General features: G+C 39.3%; 1 protein-coding gene and 1 non-coding gene across 6 annotated transcripts; one reads left to right on the top strand and one right to left on the bottom strand.

Moving 5' to 3' along the window:
* Nucleotides 1-2,673: 2,673 nt before the first annotated feature.
* On the bottom strand, nucleotides 2,674-2,763 carry TRNAY-GUA. Its single transcript is given in 2 exon segments — nucleotides 2,674-2,709; nucleotides 2,727-2,763. It is a non-coding gene; the product is annotated as a tRNA-Tyr (tRNA).
* Nucleotides 2,764-4,656: 1,893 nt separating this feature from the next.
* Nucleotides 4,657-22,113, top strand: LRRC34 (leucine rich repeat containing 34). Of its 5 annotated transcripts, none has more exons than XM_043875066.1 (11): nucleotides 4,657-4,793; nucleotides 9,743-9,863; nucleotides 10,371-10,489; nucleotides 10,586-10,650; nucleotides 11,766-11,849; nucleotides 14,650-14,778; nucleotides 16,692-16,787; nucleotides 18,042-18,196; nucleotides 18,555-18,710; nucleotides 19,335-19,461; nucleotides 21,048-22,113. In XM_043875066.1, the coding sequence occupies exons 1-11, from the start codon at nucleotides 4,694-4,696 to the stop codon at nucleotides 21,249-21,251; spliced, it is 1,356 nt and encodes a 451-aa protein (XP_043731001.1). In that variant the 5' UTR covers nucleotides 4,657-4,693; the 3' UTR covers nucleotides 21,252-22,113. The 5 variants fall into 5 exon arrangements, with proteins under 5 accessions (XP_043731001.1, XP_043731003.1, XP_043731005.1 ...); XM_043875067.1 differs by having other exon boundaries at nucleotides 4,675-4,793; nucleotides 9,749-9,863; XM_043875069.1 differs by lacking the exon at nucleotides 4,657-4,793 and adding an exon at nucleotides 4,809-4,991.
* The last annotated feature ends 624 nt before the right edge of the window (nucleotides 22,114-22,737 follow it).

The raw sequence follows: 22,737 nt of genomic DNA, 5'->3' as shown, positions 1-22,737 counted from the left end.
ATGGAGAGGGGTGAGTTCCCAGTCTCATACTTAATGTTTTTGCTCCTTGCAGCATAGCAGCGTGTGATTCAGATCCTTATTTCTATATACTTAGCCCCCCAAAGAGTTATGAGATGGTGTGGCTGTTATTTAAAGAAACAAAAAGATGAGGAATTCCCTGGTGGTCCAGTGGTTAGGACTACCTGCTTTCAGCGCCATGCGCCTGGGTTTGATCCCCGGTTAGGGTTTGATCCCCCACTCAGGGAATCCCACAAGCCACGTGGCCAAAAAAGAGAGATGATGTATCATGGATTAAAGTATGTCTAGGACTAGTTGTCTCTAACATTTTTGTCTTTAATAGTGTAGAGTCCTGCAGGATAAAATCTCATTTCCTAAATACAAATGACTGGCAGTGCTGATGGCTTTTAGGCAATCGATGATATTCAGATTGAGGTGATAATATAAATAAAAGTAAGAAATTATAAATAAAAGAGAAATAGAGAATACCAAGGACAATTACATGTTCTAGGTTTTACTTAACCTATTTAATCCTCACAAGAACTCTAAGAAGGCGGTACTATGACAATCCCTGTTTCACAAGTAAAGAAACAACCGAAATGCTCTTCTCAAGACATAGTAGGAAGTAGAAGAAGGAGCAGAGTCTTTGACTTAACCTCAGTCATTTCCTCACCTGGGTTTTTAACATCATTCGTCATCACTGTGAACAAAGCTAGTGGAGGTGATGGAATTCCAGTTGAACTGTTTCAAATCCTGAAAGATGATGCTGTGAAGGTGCTGCACTCAATATGCCAACAAATTTGGAAAACTCAGCAGGGGCCACAGGACTGGAAAAGGTCAGTTTTCACTCCAATCCCAAAGAAAGGCAATGCCAAAGAATGCTCAAACTACCGCACAATTGCACTCACTTCACACGCTAGTAAAGTAATGCTCAAAATCCCCCAAACCAGGCTTCAGCAATATGTGAACCATGAACTTCCAGATGTTCAAGCTGGTTTTAGAAAAGGCAGAGGAACCAGAGATCAAATTGCCAACATCCACTGAATCATTGAAAAAGCAAGAGAGTTCCAGAAAAACATCTATTTCTGCTTTATTGACTATGCCAAAGCCTTTGATTGTGTGGATCACAATAAACTGTGGAAAATTCTGAAAGAGATGGGCATACTAGACCACCTGACCTGCCTCTTGAGAAACTTGTCTGCAGGTCAGGAAGCAACAGTTAGAACTGGACATGGAACAACAGACTGGTACCAAATAAGAAAAGGAGTACGTCAAGGCTGTATATTGTCATCCTGCTTATTTAACTTCTATGCAGAGTACATCATGAGAAATGCTGGGCTGAAAGAAGCACAAGCTGGAATCAAGATTGCCGGGAGAAACATAAATAACCTCAGATATGCAGATGACACCACCCTTATGGCAGAAAGTGGAGAAGAACTAAAGAGCTTCTTGATGAAAGTGAAAGAGGAGAGTGAAAAAGTTGGCTTAAAGCTCAACATTCAGAAAACTAAGATCATGGCATCCGGTTCCATTACTTCATGGCAAATAGATGGGGAAACAGTAGCTGACTTTATTTTTTGGGGCTCCAAAATCACTGCAGATGGTGATTGCAGTCATGAAATGAAAAGACGCTTACTCCTTGGAAGGAAAGTTATGACCAACCTAGACAGCATATTAAAAAGCAGAGACATTACTTTGCCAACAAAGGTCCGTCTAGTCAAGGCTATGGCTTTTCCAGTAGTCATGTATGGATGTGAGAGTTGGACTATAAAGAAAGCTGAGGGCCGAAAAATTGATGCTTTTGAACTGTGGTGTTGGAGAAGACTCTTGAGAGTCCCTTGGACTGCAAGGAGATCCAACCAGTCCATCCTAAAGGAGATCAGTCCTGGGTGTTGGAGGGACTGATGTTGAAGCTGAAACTCCAATACTTTGGCCACCTGATGTGAAGAGCTGACTCATTGGAAAAGACCCTGATGCTGAGAAAGATTGAGGGAAGAAGGAAAAGGGGACAACAGAGGATGAGATGGTTGGATGGCATCACTGACACAATGGATATGGGTTTGGGTGGACTCCGGGAGTTGGTGATGGACAAGGAGGCCTGGCATGCTGCAGTTTATGGGGTCACAAAGAGTCGGACACGACCTTCTCCAGAAACCTGGTTTTAATTAAAATCTTCTTGGATGTGGAGGTTCAGGCTTGATTTTTCTTTTTCAGTCTCCCACAGAGCTGTCTGGGGGAAATTTGTGTGCACTGGCCACTCTAAGGTTAGTTAGCACAACAAGTATGTCTGGGCTTCCAGACACATAAAAGAACTTATTTCTCTTAAAATTCATCCTGTTCTATGATGAGACCTGCCTAGAAGGTCTCTATGTGTGTATTAGCTCCCATGAATCATATCCCACATGTGTTTGGAATCAAGTTGATAGCCCTATGAAAGCTATTTATATTGTATATGCATTGTTGTTAGTTGCTCAGTCATGTCTGACTCTTTGTGACCTCATGGAGTATAGCCCACCAGGTTCCTCTGTCCATGGAATTCTCCAGGCAAGAATACTGGAGTGGGTTGTCATTCCCTTCTCTAGGGGATCTTCCCAACCCATGGATCAAACCCAGGTGTCCTGCATTGCAGGCAGATTCTTTACCTCCTGAGCCACCAGGGAAGTCCAAAATGTCAACTCCTTCGAGCCGGATTTGAACCAGCGACCTAAGGATGCCTGAGAAGCTTCACACTACAGTCCTCCGCTCTACCGACTGAGCTATCGAAGGAATTGCACTGTACATGAATTTTTAGTGGACTTAATAAAAGGAGGTTGTAAAGCCAGGATTTGCAACAGCTGCCAGTAAATAAGAATAGGGAAGATTGATTCTTTATTGGCTATTTTAAACTAGGGATTGCTTTCTGGATGTACTTTTACAACCCAGTATTACTGAGACGTTTCTGAGTGGAATTACTCTTCAAGGGCCTTCCCAGGTGTCACTAGTGGTAAAGAATCCACCTGCCAATGCAGGAGACAGGAGATGCAGGTTCTATCCCTGGGTTGGGTAGATCCCCTGGAGAAGGAAATGGCAACCCACTCCAACATTCTTGCCATGGACAGAGGAGCCAGGCAGGCGACATTCCATGGGGTCACAAAGAGTCAGACACAACTTAGCGACTAAAGAGCCGCAGCACAGGGAAGGGAGTGTGCCGAACTGTACCTACATTCACATCTCAGTATTTCAGGCTACCTTTCAACTTTGCTGGTAGCACATGGGGTAAATGAAAACATAATTGTCTTTTCTATCATCATGTTTAATGTGAAGAACCACTTGCCGTGGTGCTTAAAATCTGTGGGTTACAGAGTGTTTCAAGAGACCTCTGCCTTGCGTGGCAACATTACTCGGCCATGGAGCATGGTCTGGAAATGCCAGGCTGGGTAGCGGGAGGGAGAGAGGACTCAGATATTTTCTGTTTCACCTCTGAAAATAATGAACTTCATACATGACCTGTTTTTACCTTGAGGATCTTCCTCGCACATTTTTCAGACAAGGAGTCTCTGGCTCCAGAGTCGTCTGCAAGGCCCTTTCACTTCCTTCTCTTTGACCTGTGACAACCCCAAACAGAAGGCCTTCCTTTCTTCCTTCCTTGTCGCCTCTCCCTCAGGCCCAAGTACCAAATCCTGACCCATTTACCTGGTAACTAACGCTGGGTTCTGTCTCCTCATTCCTCAAACTCCTGAGATGTTTCATACCTCCTCTCCCCTGCGCGCCTGCGAAGTGACTTCAGTCGTGTCCGGCTCTGTGCGACCTTATGGACCGTAGCCCGCCAGGCTCCTCTGTCTATGGGATTCTCCAGGCCAGAATACTAGAGTGGGTTGCCATTTCCTTTTCCAGGGGATCTTCCCGACCCAAGGATCAAACCCGCCTCTCTTATGTTTCCTGCATTGGCAGGCGGGTTTTTGTTTTTTGTTTTTTGTTTTTTTAACCACTAGCGCCACCAAATCCAGCCTCCATCAGCTGTTCCCTATCTGAGAGCTCCCTGCCCCATAACAGCTGTGCTTCTCAGAGGATGCACGGGACTCCACGCGGATCCGGCCTGACTTTCTTCGCCTCTAAAAGACACCCAGTCTGCTCATCTCCTAAACGCACAAGGCAGTTCCGCCCTCTGGCAAGTTCACCTGCACCGGTCAGGACAATTCCTCCTCCAAGAAGCCCTCGCTGACGGCCCCGCCCTTCCACAAGACTGATCAACTAGCCCCCTTAAGCCCCCTTACCTCCGTCCGCCCTAGCTGTGGTGGGCGACTCTGGTTTTGCACCTAGCCTCTGCAGGTATAAGCACAACTTGGGGAGCGAGTGTGTCATAATCATCTTTGTACCCCCGGCCCTAAGTTCATCAGCCATGCCCCCTAAACCTGGAGAACTTCTCTCTGCAAAAGAACCGGGATGCCCTGCCTCCGTGTGTCTTTAACCCAAGGCAGGGGACCAGGACCCAGATGGTGAACAAGGAGCCTCCACAGCATCGGCGGTCACTACCTGCCCAGCCAGGCCTCCGGGACCGAGGGGTAAATGGCAGAGGTTAGCACAGCCAGCCGGCTAGGCGCTCAGGGTCGCGAGGTGGGTACACACGGCTCGCAGCTCTTCGGCTGCGGCGGGCGGAGCCGGAGCACGCGCGTGGTCGTCAAGACAACGCCGCCGCGGCCGGCCGGATGTAGGGAGCATGGAGCTCAGCCAGAAGCAGGCCGGGCCGGCATCCGGGTCCCCACTTCCCGCTCCCTCTAGGACCCCGACGCAGGCCTGGGCTGCGGCAGACGATAGCGGTAAGAAACAGGGGGTCCCTTCGGCGCCAGCCTGGCCCGGAGGAAACGCGCGAGGGGCGTCATAGCCAGGCCGAGTCCTCCGAGCAGACTTTGGGCCAGAGGTTGCCCGGCGGGAGAGGACCCCTAGACACCCTAGCTGAGCCCGGAACTTTGGGGCGCCCCCAAACGTGGACGAGAGGGCAGCCCCAAGCTCCCGCGGTGGGTGGCCGTTTTCGCGCTGGGTTGTCCTGAATTCACGTGTGTGTGTCGCTCTGTCCCCATGCACTACTTGGGCCCCTTTTTGTGAAGTTTCCGGAGAGCAGGGCCCAGGCGGGCTAGAGGCTCTGGAGACCACTCTTTGCACGCTCACGCCTGCACGGTTTTAAGTATTTCTGCACCCGTGAATTATCTGGTATCATGTTAAGCATTCTTGCCTGGAGAACTCCAAGGGAAGAGGAGCCTGGCAGGCTACAGCCCATGGGGTCACAAGGAATCGGACACGACTGAGTGACTAACTCTTTGACTCTCATGTTAAGCGGAATGTGTACACCCCTCTCCCTTCACCATTTCCATTTTCGATGCTTGTGTGCTGGTAGATAGGGAATGGTGCCACAGGCCTTACGTATTCCACACGGCACTGTGAGGTGGGCATTGACATGCTCTGCTTTTAGCATAAAAGGAACTTTAAGATCGAAGAATTTCAGCAGGTTGACATCACACAGCCCTTCCGGATTAGCACCCAAGTCTGACTGACCCTCAGTGCTCAATCTCCCAGCACGTGACTGTTCCAATAGAAGAGGGTAACCACCTCCAAAATAATTATCTAGTAATTTTTAAACGGGATATTAGGTAAAAATTATTTGGAATTCAAGAGTCAGGTGTGGATTAAAAATGAATCTAGGTTAAATTCTTGACATTTTCTTGTAGAATTGGTTATTCCTAGGTTGTGTTTTACGATTTGAAAACTGGTTTATTATTTTCTCCTAATATGAATACAGTATAGGAAATAAATTGTTGGTGCCATAGAATCCTGACATTTCTTGGGTAAATTTTAAATAAAAGAGAGAGTAGCAGAAAAATATAGCTGATGCTCAAAAATACTTTAAATCCGTGGCCAGGTAGTTAAGTATACATATTCTTTGGCTTTGTTTAGCCTGTAATCTAAGATTCCTTCATGCCTTCATATTAACGTGACTTGTAAGTCTACATGTGTTTGCATGTCCTGGATATGGTTCTGCCAGCTGAGGGCAGGCAATGAATCTGAGAAATTCTCAAGGCAGCCCTCTTCTCTTTGATGACATATTTAAAATTATTTAAAAATCAAATATAGTAACTGTGGTTCAGGCATGCAAAATGGGGCCGGGTGGCTGTTGTGGATATGATTTCAGATGCATTCCTTCATCACTGAGAACTTGACCTGGCTTCCCTGGTAGCTCAGCTGGTATAGAATCCGCTTGCAGTGCAGGAGACCACAGTTCGATTCTTGGGTCGGGAAGGTCCCCTAGAGAAAGAATAGGCTACCCACTCCAGTTTTCTTGGGCTTCCCTGGTGGCTCAGACGACAAAGAATCCACCTGCAATGTGGGTGACCTGGGTTCGATCCCTGGGTTGGGAAGATCCCCTGGAGAAGGGAATGGCAACCCACTCCAGTGTTCTTGCCTGGAAAATCCCATGGACAGAGGAGCCTAGGGGGCTACAGTCCATTGGGTCTACATAGCATAGTGTCAGACTCAAGGACACTACTAGCTGTTTTCAAAATAGGAGCTGCTAGCTACACCCTTATAGTTTCAAATTTCTTCCCTCCATTGCAACTTTGTAATCATTTCAGACTCCCAGTCATTCCTTGCTTAACAAGCAACCTCATTTCTTGCCTGCTCCAACCCCAATCCCAATTCTTGATGAACCATTTATGTAACCTCCTGGGTTTTTTGCCTTTGTAAATCGCCACCATTTTGTAGTCTGGTGGAACACAATTCAAATGCTTCTTGGATCTGTGTCTCCTGGGTTGCATTTTTAATAAACACCAGATAATTACTTCTGTTTCAATTGGGTCTCCATTTCTGAGATTTTGTTTAACATTTTTAATACCAAGGAAGGTAGGAGCCAGATGAGAGGGAAAAAACCCAGTGGGAGCCCAGTTCCAAGAAGTAAATTTGTTTGAGGTCTACTTGTTTTATTTTCTGTTGAGGATGCTAAACGAGCATTTTTGGGATTGTATTCCATGTGAACCATGGTCTCCCAAGTCCTAAGTCTAGGAGCATTTTTATCCTCCTTCCTCTCTGGGCTCAACAACTTGAGGAGTCCTTGTGTACCTGAGAGTTTTAAATGTCCCAAGAATTACTGTAAATAGGAATCTGTTTAGCATTGTTTAACTCATCATTTCTCAAACTTACTTTACAATAAACCCCATTCTGTTTAGAATATCATTGATCATGTGGTTGATTAGTATTCCACAGAACACAGTTTGGGAAATGCTGTGCTAAAGTATTCTTTAAATACATGAAATACATGAAATAAAGCATTATTTAAATACATAAATACATGTCCTAAAATAAGTGAAAGATTTCTTTAAAAATTGTTTTTAAATTGGAGTATAGTTGATTTATAATAGTGTTAGTTTCAGGTAGACAGCACGGTGATTTAGTTATACAGAATATATATGTATGTTCTTTTGCAGATTCTTTTCCATTATAGGTCATTACAAGATATTGAATATAGTTCCCTGTGCTATACAGTAGGTCCTTATTATTTTATGCTTAGTAAGTGAAAGATTTTTTATGTACAATTATGCTGTTAAAAATTTTCAGGGGGTATCTAATGAGATGGGCAAGATGCTCATAATGTTAACTGAAGAGGAAAAGGATATAGAAAAAGAAAAATAAAGGGAATACTCCCAGACCTCAGTTGCAATGGTTCTTTGGCAATGGGATTGCTGATCAGTGTTTCTTTTATTTTCTTTTTGATATTGAAATTTCCAAGTTATTTGAAATAAATGTAGGTTAAATTTATTTATTTATTTATTTAGGCCACACCATGCAGCTGCAGGATCTTAGTTCCCCAGCCAGGTATTGAACCAGGACTCTTGGCAGTGAAAGCACAGAGTTCTGACTACTGTACTAGGGAATTCCCCTAAATTTATTTTTTTAAAGTTTATTTAAAAAAACTGTAAGAAAAGATTATTTACTTTCACTTTTAACATAATGTTCTTTCTCTTGAATCTTGTTTTGCACATTTGTTTAGCAAACTCTTTAGTTCATATAGTGCAGAAATCCACTCATGAAGGAACATTTTTGAGATGAAGAGACTTAGAGAAGCTGGATCCTCAAGATCTCAGGGTGGTTGAGTAGTGAGATTGCTGAGCTTTCTTAAAGAGACACACAAACACAAAAGCTCGGACAGAAAAGAGACGGGGAGTGGTATGTGCTTCTAAGAAAAGTGTTAGCACACCTTCTACCCTAGAAAGCCTGGGCCTGGAGAAAGATGCTTCTAAAATAATACCAAAGGGGAGGGAGAAGGGATATATTGGGAGATTGGGATTGATATATACACACTACTATGTATAAAATAGATAAGGACCCACTGTAACTCTACTTGGTACACTGTAGTGAATTATATGGGTGAAGTGAAGTGAAAGTTGCTCAGTTGTGTCCAACTCTTTGCGAGCCTGTGGACTATGCAGTCTATGAAATTCTCCAGGCCAAAATATTGGAGTGGGTAGCCTTTCCATTCTCCAGGGGATCTTCCCAACCCAGGGATCAAACCCAGGTCTCCCATGTTGCAGGCGAATTCTTTACCAGCTGAGCCACAGGGGGAGCCCAAAGCAACCAGCACCTCCTTCAAGCCAGAAATGAACCAGTGACTGAAGGATAAGAACCTAAAAAAAGCGTGGATGTATGTATGTGTATGTGGGCTTCCCTGGTGGCTGTGATAGGAAAGAATCTGCCTGCAATGCAGGAGACTCAGGTTCGATCCCTGAGTCGGGAAGATCCCCTGGAGAAGGGAATGGTAGTTTACTCCAGTATTCTTGCCTGGGAAATCCCATGGATAGAGGAGCCTGGTGGGCCACAGCCCGTGGGGTCACAGTCGGACAGGACTGAGCAACTAACAGACTACACAACACACAATGTTTATGTATAACTGATTCACTTTTCTGTACACCTAAAACCAACACAACACTGTCGATCAACTATACTCCAATAAAAATTTTTTTACAAAGCAGTATTGAAAATAATAAGATGATCCATCGAGGAAAGCTGCAGGTATAACAGAGGAAGAAGACTTCAACTCCAGTTTTGTTTCTGTCTTCCCTATTAGTGACTGGACAGGGAAAAATCACCTTTAGAAAGAGGAAATAGAAGACAATGGTAGGTAAAGCACTTCTATGAGTGAGGCCTCAACTTGGCGAGACCTGTTCTTCTAGGAAGAGCAGACAGAGCTGTATTCAAAGATGCTATCAACTTACAGGGTATAGAAGGTCTTCAAGAAGGCTGTTGGACTTGATTTTTCAGACCCCTTTTGAGTTTAGACTCTATGATAAAAGTGTCTTTATTTGAAGCCATTTTAAGCAAACTTGAGTTACCCATATCCATCATGGCAGAAAGGAAAGAGGCTTTGGAGTCAAGTTTGATTCAATACTCTGCTGTATGATTTCAGGCAAAATACTTAATTTTTCTGGACGTCATTTTCTCAGCTGCTAGGCCTATTATTTAACAGTTCTTTCTCCTTTTTGTCACTTCCAAGTTAAGTGTGTGCCCATCCTCAGTGAGTACTTCTATGGCCCTAGTTCTCCAAACAGCATTTTTCTTCTCTCCCATTCCTTATTTTACTTTCTCTGTTCTTCCTTTTCTTCCCCTCACCCCCAACTCTACACACACACATGTTTATATCTTTGAAAGAAATCTAATTTTGGTGGGAGGAAGCTCCTGGGATAATTTATATGTGATGAAAAGTATTGCATTTATTTTTCAAAAGTTGCAGCATCTACTGGTGGTCTCCAGGAATATTATTATGATCTATGTATGGAAAAGTCCCAGGAAATTAAACCTTTTATATTGCAAATACTCCAAGAAGTGGATGAAGAAATTGAAAAGGGGTAAGGAAGACATATACTTAATTACATTAGGAACAGTCACTGATACTCATCTGTGTGAAAACTCTTGGAATACTGAGTGATTTGAAAGCCATTTGCAAATGCTGGATGAAATTGACATGCTTTTTTGATTCAGCATAGATGACTGACACAGGTCTTGAAGGTAGTCGAGTTCGAGTTAAAAAAAAAGCACTAGACCAGCATTCTCCAAGTCTGAGTTCCAGATTGGTCGTTAACTCCTGTGAGCTGGGTTTATTTATGCAAATCATTGAAGTATTCAATGTCATTACCTATCAAGTGGGAATACTTTGGTTTTTCTGTGGTTGAGAAATTAAATTATGCATATATTAAAGTGCTTTTCAAAAGCTGTAGTATATATTCAGTAGTTTTAAGTTACTTGATAAAAATATGTATTGTGGTACTTGGTTCCAGTAAATACTATCCACTGATGTCACTAAACATGAAGGAAAAATATTTTCTTTACTGGATTTCCTTTTAATATTTTAACAGATCGGTAGGAATCACATTAAATATTGCTGGTAACAGTCGCTCACTATCAGGAGAAAGAGTAACAGGTGAAGATTTCTGGATTCTTTGCAGAGTTTTAAAGAATAATTCATATATTAATGGTATGTCTCCTTAAGAATCATTCCTTCCTGCTCTCATTCTCCTGATTAAGTATTCATTAGGAGGAATATCAGCTTCTATTCATCTGTATTCTTCAGGTTTGGATGTTAGATACAACCTCCTAAGTGATGTTGGCGCGTACTATGCTGCAAAACTGCTCCAGGTATTTTACTGCAAAATGTTCTTTGTTCATTTTCTTTTTCCAGGACCGAGTTAAGAACCAGTCTTTTCCTTGGAATGTGCAGGGTTTCAGCAGCCCTAGCCTGCGAAACTAACCCTTTATTGTAGACTTCACTTTGGAGATACCCAAACTGAAATGCTGCTTTATGATTGTATTTTATTTAAGAAAGGTAGTGTGGTCCACCAATAAGAACAGGTGTCCTTAAAGAAAAGGCTTTTTTCAACCTCAGAAGATTGGCATATACATGTGTGTGTCTGTATTTTCAGTTAAAATAAAATGTTTAAAGCAGCATATATCATTTTTTATTCTTCCCTTAAATTGGCTTTTTAATTTCCTAGCTCTTTGTCCCATTCTCATGTGCTGCAAGTGTTTCTATTCAGCCAAAAAAGATCTTAAAATTCTCATACCTATGAAATAAATGGCACAGAATATAAGAAAGATTACAAAAAAAAACTAACCAAGTTATTTTCAACAACCACAAATCAAAATGCTGCAAAAATCATACCCACCAAAATGTTCTCAGATCTCTTTATGGTGAAATCACCTAGTCTACTGACATATACACAAAACCTAGTTTTGCAAAATATCAAGGGTCTTGACTGTGCTGTAACACTTGAAATACAGTAAAAGCACATTTGTGTATATGGTCTCCGTAGAGCTCATACCTAGAGCCTCTTGAGTCATCTTGTGCAAAGTGATACACTGTGGTTCAGTACATAAAGCACATCCATACTTTGAATCATTGATGAAAAATGAACGTAGTGGGAGGGAGGCTCATGAGGGACGTGTGTTTACTTAATAGCTGACTCGCACTGTTGTACAGCAGAAACTAACTATGGTGTAAAGCAACTGTCCTCCAATTAAAAAAAACTAAAAAAATGAACAGAGTCCTTTTCTTTATCCTGTGATTATATGTGTTTAAATGAAAATGTTGATTTTTTTTTTTCCTTAATCGTCCTTTGTTTTGCTGGACCTTGAAATTTCCTGGTTATAAAGATTTTCTTTGCTGGTAAACACTTTTACTTAAAAAGCAGCTCATATATTCTTTATTGATTTCTAGTAATACATGTATAATAGCTTCTTTTCTCTTATTTTAGAAACAACGTAATCTCATTTACTTAAATCTTATGTTTAATGACATTGGGCCTGAAGGTGGAGAACTGATTGCTAAAGCCCTACATGTAAGCATTCGTATACCTCAAACTAACAATTTGGGGATTTTAATTTCTTTAATTTTAGCTCGAAACCAACAGAAACAAATGTTAATGTCAACTTGTTTTAATATTGTGCAAATGTATATTTTTTGTTGCACTTCAATTCATTAACATTTAGACATCACATGAGTACTTTTGAACTCACTTTTAATACAGTTCTATGGATAAACCATAATGGAAAATATTTTTTAAAAAGTATTTATAACAGTCAGTTTGCTGTACAGCAGAAATGAACACATTGTAAATCAACTACAATAAAAAAAAATCAAGTTTTATTAAGACAATTCAGATACAGAATTTACCCTTTGGAAGTGTTCAGTTCAGTGGCTTTTTTAGTATACAGTGGACACCCTGAACTTTGAACTGCACGGGTCCACTCACATAAGGGTTTCTTTCACTAAATACATGCTGCAGTATGATACAATTCATAGTCAGTCGAATCTAAGAGTATAGGATCTTGGATATGGAGGGTCAACTATGAAGTTAAACTCACTTTCAACAGCACAGAGGGTCACTGCTCCTAACCCCTGTGTTGTCCAATGATCAGCTATATTCGCAGTTTTGTAACCATCCCCACGATCACTGTTGTTAGAACACCTCCTCCCCACGGAAGACCCTGTCAGCAATCCCTGTCTATGCTTCTCTCCCTCACTCTCCAGCACCTTGCAGTCATATCTACTTTCTGCCTGTCTATTCTGGCCATTTCATATAAATAGAATCACCATATAACATGTGGCCTTTACTGACTGGCTTAATGCTTTCAAGTGTCATCCATGTTGTAACATACTTCATTCCTTTTTATTGCCAAGTAATATTCCACTGCACATTTCATTCATCCATTAGTTAACAGGTATTTGGGTTTCCACTTTTTGTCTATAATGAATAATGCTACTATGAATATTTGCACACATTTTTCTGTGCACTTTTCAATTTTCTAGGATATATACCTTAGAGTGGAATTGCTGGATTATTTGGAAACTGTTTAACATCTTGAATGACTGCCAAACTGTTTTTCAAAGTGGCTGCCCCTTTTTATGTTCCACCGACAACGTATGGGTATTCTGATTTCTCTATATCCTCACTAATTCTTGGTACTTTTTGATTTGAGCTATCCTAGTGGGTATGAAGAGGTTTGTGGTTTTGATTTGCATATTCCTAATGAATAATAATAATGTTGACATCTTTTCACATGCTAAGTGGTTATATCTATATTTTCTTTGGAAAATTGTCTTTTCAAATGTTTTGCCCTTTCTGGATATAAGTCCCTTATAGGATATGACTTGCAAGTATTTTCTGACATTCTGTAGGTTGCCTTTTCACTTTCTTAGTAGTATCTTTAGAAGCACACAATTTTAGAAGTTCAATAAAATGCATTTTATGTTTTTCTTGTTGTTTATGCTTTTGGTGTTGTATCTAAAGTCGTATCTGACCTAAAGTCATGAAGATGTACACTTACATTTTCTTCCAAGTTTTTGACTCTTTCATTCAGTTCTTTGATACATTTTAATTTTTGTATATGAAGTGACATAGGAGTAATTTCATTCTTTTTCATGTGGCTATCTAGTCAACCCAACACCTCCTGTTAAAACTGTTCTTTCCCCACTAATTTTGACATCCTTGTCAAGAGTCAGTTGATTATAAATGTGAGTTTATTTCTGTACTCTCTATTCTATTAATTTATATATCTGTTCTTAGGCCAGTCCCACACTATCTTGGCTACTGTAGTCCTGTAGTTAAGTTTTGAAGAAGTGTGGGTCTTCTTTGTTCTTTTCAATGTTGTGTTGTTTCTTCTGGGTCCCCTGCATTTCCACATGAATTTTAAGAGCAGTTTATCAATTTCTGCAAAGCAAACAAACTGGGATTTGAGAGGGATTGCTTTAAATCTTTAGATCAACTTGGGGAATAGTGCCATTTTAATATTGTCTTCTGATTCAGAAACATGGGATGTGTTTCTTCATATATTAGTTCTAACAGGTCTTTTTTTGTTTTGGTGGATTCCTTAGAATTTTCCACATATAAAATTATGTCATATGCAAAAAGTTTTGCTTCTTTTCCAACCTGTATGCCTTTTTTTCCTTGCCTTATCTAGCCCTATCCAGTACAATGTAAAATAGAAGTGGTGAGAGTGGACATCCTTTCCTTCTTCCCACTCTTGCTGGGGGTGGGGGGGGCAGGGTTTGACTTAATTTTAAAGGTAATTATGTGCACTTATGGTTCAAATATTTACTCGTTAGGACAATGAAATGTCTGTAATCTTGTGAATGATTTATCCAAAGAATGAATTACGAGAAGGAATTAAACTTTGCAAATGTCTGAAAAATTGTCACTTTCAAAGTAATACAGGGAAATGTGAAGTGAGTGTTTAATGGGTGTAGGTCTCCTTTAAGGGTAAAGAGAATGTTTTGAAATTAGAGGTGATAGATGCACAACACCGTGAATGTAGTTAAATCCCGTGAATTGTACTTTTTGGCTGCACCGTGTGGCTTGCCGGATCTTAGTCCCCTGACCAGGGACGGAACCTGAACCCCTCAGCAGTGAGTATGCAGGGTCTTAACTGCTGGACCGCCAGGGAATTCCCAAATGGTACACTTTATATGTTCACCTATTATGGGAAATTGAATGTTACCTTTATGGAATATATTCTGTTCAATCTCCATGAAAAACTGACTGAGTCTGCAAATAGTAATACAGTCTCCTAACTCACGTAATCTGAAGAGAATTCTGTGGGCTAAAATTTTAATCCAGTTTTGCCTCTTTTCCTTTGCAGAAGAATAGAACTCTGAAACACCTAAGAATGACTGGAAACAAGATTGAAAATAAGGGTGGAATGTTTTTTGCTGCAATGCTACAAATTAATTCATCCTTAGAGAAATTAGATCTGGGTGACTGTGATCTGGTGAGTTAAACTGGTTATGAGTGTCACTCACATATTTGATCATTCTTCCTGGAAAGTAGCACAGAGAAGTGTCAAGAGACCAGCTACATGACAGTCTTATGAATGATTGAAGCTGATCTCTAAGATCTAGTATCAGAGAAAAAAGATTTTTAAGTAAAAATCAGATTATAATAATTTTATGGAAGAATATCCAGTGTAATAAAAATCTTCCTAAATTTCCATCTGTTACCCTTCTTAACTTGCATGGGATTTTCTAAAGAAGAATCTTATGTTCCTTTTAATTAAATACTTCATTTGTATAATATAAATTTTTTATTTGTGGAAACATTTTTCAGTGAGTAGTTATAGCATAAAACCTAAGACAATTCTAAGAGCCCTCATCTGACCTGATATGTCTTCAAAGTCCAGGCTTCATTTTCTCAAACATGCCTTCAAACCTTCACGCCTACTGTTAGGAACCTAGTTAAAAGGTTAACGCAAAATCACTGGGACAGGATGACAGGAAGATGGGCCAAGGAGGCTCTTTGGTATAATAGGCTCTAACGTTTAAGTTAAGTTAGATACAGTAAGTAAGGCATGGGGAAAGCGTTAGTTTGATATACAGTTGACTTGACAACAGTTTGAACTGCTGGGTCCAGGTAAATGCAGACTTTTTACAGTAGTAAATACTACAATTGCTACAGGATTCAAGGTTCTTTGAATCCATGGATACCAAGGTATACAATTGATCCCTGACCCTTTAGGGTCAACTGTATATTTTCTGCACATAATAGTCACAATCCTAGGTTCTAAGGATACAGGAGTGCATCAGATATAGTCTTTGCCCTTATAAAGGTTATATTTTAGTTGGGAAAATATCAGTAAATTAGAGCAAAGTGCGACAAAGATGGCAGAGTACTCTGATAATGGGTGGGTGGGAGGTCATCCGTGTGATAGGATGGTTATCCCTAAGACCTGAGGAAGTAATACGAGGATGAAAAGAGCTGCCTCATCTGTGAAAGATGAGAAAGAGCTGCCTTCAAGAGGGACATGGCAGAATATTCCAGGCCAGGGATCCAGAACATGCAGACCCTGAGAGAGTGCTTCCCCCAGTGTGGTACGGTGCCAAGAAAGTGCTTCCCCACGGGTAGCATCACTGACATAGATTGAAGTAATTTTAATGCTCATGTATTTATTTTCACAAACGCTTTCTATTTACTTCAAGGGTTTGTGGTTTCCCATTTATGGAAGTGACACAGTTTTAGGAAGTTTCTGCACTAGTTCAGGTGGGTGATGAGAACCTGGGTGAGGTGGTAGCTACAGAGATGGACTAATTAGAGACATCTTTTGGAAGCAGAATCTGTTAAGATTTGCTTCTAAGATCTGGCAATCAACTGACAGGAAGGTAAGAGGACTGATGGAGTGGGAAGAGGCCCAAGTTTTCTGGTCTAACAACTAGATATGTATCCATCACAGAGATGCAAGAGGATCAGGCCCTTCCAAAAGGCAGAGGGGGCCTACTGGAGTTGTGAAAAACGTGATTAGTAATGGTTTGCCGCCATAAACACACATTTAAAGTGTGTTAGTATGAATATAAAAGGAAGTTTGCATTAAGGATATATATTACAAGTAGTATAGAGCCCTAGCTGGGATCCACTTGTGTCCCCGCATGTCTGACGTCTGCATCATATAGAATCTTGAAGATTTAGGAGCAAACCTAGCGGTAAACATCTGAGGAAACCTTAAGAAACTCCCCATGCATGTTAAAGATGAATTTTTTCCAAATTTGATCAATCTACATTCAAGGACTAGGAAATTAAATGTTTAAGAGCACAATTTTGATTTATCAGAGCCCAGTTTTACTGATCTTGAACTATTAAGGAGGTTACTTTATATACTTTGTCAGTTTCCTTAATGAATTTATCTGTTTTTAGGGAATGCAAAGTGTGATAGCATTTGCTACAGTCCTAACTCAAAACCAAACAATTAAGGGATTAAACCTAAACCGACCCATACTGTATGGTGAACAGGTATGTATTCTACGTGAGCAGTTAATAATGCTGTATGTGAATAAAACGAAGGTACTATCTGAGGGTTATGTCAAGGTTCATGAATGCGCTGTATTTTTAGACTTGTAAACTACCATTTACAAATGAAAACTTGAATGGAAAATTTTAAGAGTTATATAAATATGGTTTTAGATGTTGCTTATTTAAACAAATATATTGTCTTTTGTTCTTATGAACTCATTCGCAGTGGGTAAACCTTCGAGGGGCAGCGTGCTTAAGATGAACACATAGATGATTAGAGTTTAAGGGCTAGAGAATTGTAAGAGCCCAGTGTTAACTGTTTTGTCATTTGTTTTGTTATATTGATGTGATTAACTACTGCATCTTTGAAATCATAAGTAATAATGGCATACTGCCTAAGAATAGCAGTCCCGGAGGTCTGGACTTCATCCTATAGATAAGCTGCATTCTGTAGCTTGTGGGATCTCCGTTCCCCAACCAGGAACTGAATCTGGGCCCAGTAGTGAAAGCAAGTCCTAACCACTGGACCCTCAGGAAATGCCCTCATGCTCACCCATGGTACCAATTGTTGTGTTTTTCCCTTCTGGGATGATCGCTATTTTTTAAATGATTTCTGTTGTTGCTGTTCAGTTGCTAAGTCATGTCTGACTCTTTGCCAATTCCATGGACTGCAGAATGCCAGCTTCCCTCTCCTTCATTATCTCCTAGAGTTTGCTCAAACTCACACCCACTGAGTCGGTGATGCTATCCAACCATCTTATCCTCTGTTGCCATCCTCTCCTTTTGCCTTCAATCTTTCCCAGCATCAGGGTCTTTTCCAGTGAGTCAAGCTCTTTACACCAGGGGGCCAAAGTACTGGAGCTTCAGCATCAGCCCTTCCAATGAATAGTCAGGGTTGATTTCCTGTAGGATTGACGGATTTGATCTCCTTGCAGTCCAAAGGACGCTCAAGAATCTTCTCCAGCACCACAATTAGAAAGCATCAATTTTTTGGCACTCAGCCTTTTTAACTAACCTCTTTTACATCACTTAGTCATTGTACAAGTGCCTGCTGCCTGTTTCTAAGATGGTAAAGGTATCATTTGTGACAAAATGATTTCTTTTTAAAAGCCATGCTAAACAAATAGCAAATTGGAGACTAACAGTCTTAACTGATAAAATCTTTTTAAAAAGCTAATTTAAATAACAGACCATGTTTGAAATAAACATGTACTGCTTTAAAATTATATTTTATAAAAGACTATCTATTTTTAGGAAGAGTCTACAGTTCACCTAAGCCACATGTTGAAAGAAAATCAGTGCCTTATTGAATTACATATGTGTAAACATGATATAAAAAACTGTGGTATGAAACAGTTATGTGATGCACTCTATCTGAACAGGAGCCTACAATACCTTGATGTAAGCTGGTAAGTGATAATCTGTATAATCTATGTAAAGATTCATAGTATGATTCTCTGTTAGACACTAAATCCAAAAACTAGAAAATAAAACCATTTTTATCTTTTTATCTTGAGCTTCAGTTATTATTCAGTTTAAACTGATATAATATCTCCTAATAACTGGAGTGAGCAATTTAAATATGTAAACCAGAATAGAAGCAACATTTTATGGCAAATTTTCATTAACATGTTTGGAAATTGAGTGATTAAAATAAATCTTAACTAAAATAGAAAGTACGGCTTATAAGTTTCTAAGCCTGCGATCTCTATGAATAAAAGGACACTTCATATTTTCAAATATAACTACATATTTTTCCTTTCCCAGCAATAAAATAACTCAGGATGGAATGAAGTGTTTGGCCGATGTTCTGAAAAGCAATACTACCCTGGAAGTAATAGATCTTTCTTTTAACAGAATGGAAAATGCAGGAGCAAACTATCTCAGTGACGCTCTTGCTTCACACAACAGGACTCTTAAAGCGTTAGTATGGTTTTACATTTAATCAAAATAACAGAAAAAAAGTTGTTTAGAACACTAACCTTAAACCTCTTACCACTTAAGATTCATGGTGAAATATGAAAACTCAGTTTCTAAACTGACATATTAAGTTACAGGAAACATTTCAGTATCTTCTATTTTCTTTTTAAAGGAATGTCTTTTTAAAATTAGATTGATACCAGTTATGAATGCTTAAGGTTAATGAGAAAATTCTTATCACTTATTTATCCTGAATTCTAACAGAAAAGTTATCATCATTCAATATGATGACTTTAAAATAAGAATGAATCAAGAAGAAAATATTACTCAGATGACTTTATCCTGAAAAATATGTCTGTAATCCACTCCAAACCTTTACTGAATAATAAGTAGAACAATAGTCTGTTTATTTCCAAAACGTAGGTAGCTCTACTTAGGTATATGAAGAATCCAATTAGAAAAGTTTCTTGGATTTCAGGAATTATAAGATCGGTATTTTATCTACTACATTGAACATATTTAATGGTAAGACAACACAGTAAGATGTATGTAATAAATGCTGTTGGTAGCTCATCCATTCTCTCTGTGGAACTGTTTCCAGAGTTATTACTTTTTGTTTCTCCACAGGTTGTCAGTGGTGAGCAACAACATAGAGGGAAAAGGACTTGTTGCACTTTCACAATCAATGAAAACAAATCCTACACTCTCTCATATCTACATCTGGGGAAACAAATTTGATGAAGCTACATGTGTGGTAAGTTTGTCTTCACTGAGGTTTTTTCCTGGGACTTTCCCTACAACATCAGATGGTATTTACTGATGAGTTAGTCAGGATTACAAAGTATAGTGAGACACTGCAGTTTTGATAAATTTTAACATACGTTCTAAAAATTAGCTACTGGAAAGTTCTGTGGTTGAAACAGTGAGAGATATCAAATACTACATATTAGTATGAATGTCACTGAGGGACTTTTCTGGTGGTTCAGTGGTTGAGAATCCACCTGTCAATGCAAGGGACACGGGTTCAATTCCTTGTCTGGAAAGATGCCACATGCCATGGAGCAGCTAAGCCCATGTGCCACAACTACTGAAGCTGTGCGCCTATAGCCTGTGCTCCACAAGAGAAGCCCCCACAGTGAGAAACGTGCCCACTGCAATGAAGAGGAGCCCCTGCTTGCTGCACCCAGGGAAAGCCTGTGCTCAGCAACGAAGGCCCAGTGCAGCTGAAGACAAATCAGTAAATAAAATGGGAAATTATACAGTCCTAATTTTACTCCAAAGTTAAAAAAAAAAAAAAAATCACAATTGTTGATTTATTATAAATTTGATGTGGCACAATCTCTAACCTGCTACCCAATAATTAAAGCAAGACACAGAATTTGAAAATACAGTACAAGTTGTCAAAATATTTGGTATGTTGCTTATGTAAATATATAGAACCCTTAACACTGCTTTCAAAACACACAAAAAGCATCATCATGAACAGTTTTCAGTTAGAATAGAAAGAAAAATAAGGTGTCAGGATTCTCAAAAACTGCCAAAAGACTAATCAGAATTCTATCACTAAAAAGATTAATAATATGTACTCTATTTTAAAAAAAAGCTTGATTTCAGAAACCACCACATCCACATTCTATAACACTAGAAGCTGAATTGAGTTGGACTAATAATGACAAGCTATAGGAGAAAGCAACTAGACTTGAATCTTTTACTAATTTCTGCTTTTCTCTACAGTAATTAATCACAACCTTACTGACTAGTTAAACATGTTTGTATGACACCTTTATGTAGATGTCAATGATCCATACATGATATACAAAGAAAATTCTACAATGAAGAAATAATTATGTGGCCAGCTACACCAGCATCTAATACTAAGGGAATGGTCTCTCAGCCTAAATCTGCCGGTTACCTTCAGGGAGTCCATGAACTCAAAGTTTTAAGCCAAAATCTGTGGGTGTTTATTTTTCTAAAAATGGACCCCCAGCTGTCACTGGATCTTCAGGGGCACATACAATAGCACTCCACCCTCATTTATGAGTCACCTTGGGACTTGAAAATTTTGACAGGAAACCTCTGGTCCACAAAATGGTAATATATATAGAACTGTTACCTCAGTGAGTCATAAGACAACAAAACATAGTTAAAGCTAAAATGCAGAAATGAGTTTTACGAGATTGTAATTTCCACACTGTGTGAACAATCCCTGAAAAATATTAAAATTCAGCAGTTATTCAGAATATTTCAGACTATAAATTATCACATCTAAATGTGAATGTTGAAATTTGTAAAATGAATAAGCTATTTTCTTAATGATACAGTTTTTCTTAAAATTCCTAGGCATATTCAGATTTAATTCACACAGGCCGTCTAAAATCAGACAATACAGATGTGGAGCCGTTTGTGGTGGATGGACACGTGTACCTTGCAGAAGTCTCCAATGGCCTTAAAAGGCATTATTACTGGACACCAGGTTATGGAGAAGCTTGCAGCCCATCATCTAATGCAGGTTTTTCTCTTGCACCAGTAGGTCAACATTTATGAAAAACAAACTTTAAAGTAATTTTCATCTATGTGTCTGATTACTTTTCAGATACTAATATTTTATTGTCTATTAAATTTTTTCATAGATTATAAGAAGTTACTTTTGTTAGACAGGTAAAAGATACTAAATTCTAAACTGTCCATTGTGAAAAACTGAGTAGTGTACAAAAAAAGTTTACAAAATAGGGACCAAAATTTGAACACCTGGAGAAGGAAATCAAGTAACTAATTTCTTTTTATAAAGAAAATACACCCAAAGAGTAAAGCAGTATAGAAGGAAAGGTCATTCTAGGTACCCTAACTGAAAGTTGTCATGAAGTAAAACGGTTTCAGGGGGCAGATTCCAGGGACCATCAAGGGGTTTAGAGGTTGAAAAAGTATTTAAGGTATTTTATAGATGGGTTTTGGTATAATTTCACAAATACAGACAAATATATATAAACAGACACACATATAAATACATATAAGTGTATACTTTACAAACATGTCAGTGCTGCCAGTGAACTTTTAGAAGAGAATTCTCTTTTGGAGGATGCCACTAACATTTTAATGATTTGATGGCAAATAATTACCCTTGTTTGTGGCCAGCTGTTTTCAAATTAAGATTTCTACAAAGAGGCAATAGACACTATGATCCTTTGATTACAGACTCATGTTCACAAATTTATTCATATATACCACTTAACTGTTTAACCTGAATGATTACTGCTAAAGCCAGGCAAAGTGTGAGGAAAAAAAACAACCGTGGACAACTTAAAGAGGTTACTCTAAGTTTTGCACCTAAAAGGAAAAACCATCTGTCTCTAAATGTTCTGAGTGAAGAGGTGAAATAAAGGCAGTGGTCAGTTTTACAGTTGTCAAAGTATTGCCTTCACTTAAGTATTGTGAATTCCTCATAACTGTATTTATTCCAAAAATTTAACATTATAAAAAACCCCAAATCTCTTATTCTCCATTCCTTTAATAAAGAATTAAGATAAAAATTTCCTATGATTTAATGATTTTTAAAATTTATCAGGCTTTTCCTTATATTCATCACCTAATACCACATTTCCATACTCCCTAGGGAAATGTGTGTTTGTGCGCGCAGGGGTGTTGAGGGGTAGGCACAGATGGTGGTAATGGTTATGAAATGGGAAGAACATCTGAGTAAATTATACGAGCCATTATTTTTCACTTAATGTTCTAGAGTTACTGAGCTACTGAGCCAGAAAAGACCTAAATGCCTTACCAAATCCATTCTCACGCTTTCAGAGAGATGAACTTGAATCATCCAGGACAGATGGTTGCTATCAGGTTGAGTCTGTGCTGAAAAACAAAGTCTTAAAAACATCTGCAGTTGTTTGAGAAATACACTCATTAGTTGATGTTAATAATAACAAAATGTGTGAAATGGATTTCAGGGCTTTTTTTGGAATAAGTATCGTTCATATGTTATATTAAAAGAAAACTACTACAATCTGATAATGGAATTTTAGAAAGAACA

Source organism: Cervus elaphus, chromosome 19 (assembly GCF_910594005.1).
Source record: "Cervus elaphus chromosome 19, mCerEla1.1, whole genome shotgun sequence".
In the NCBI taxonomy this organism is placed as follows: Eukaryota; Metazoa; Chordata; class Mammalia; order Artiodactyla; family Cervidae; genus Cervus; species Cervus elaphus.
Note: the sequence above shows the minus strand (reverse complement) of the source record. Positions and strands in the feature narration are given on the sequence as shown.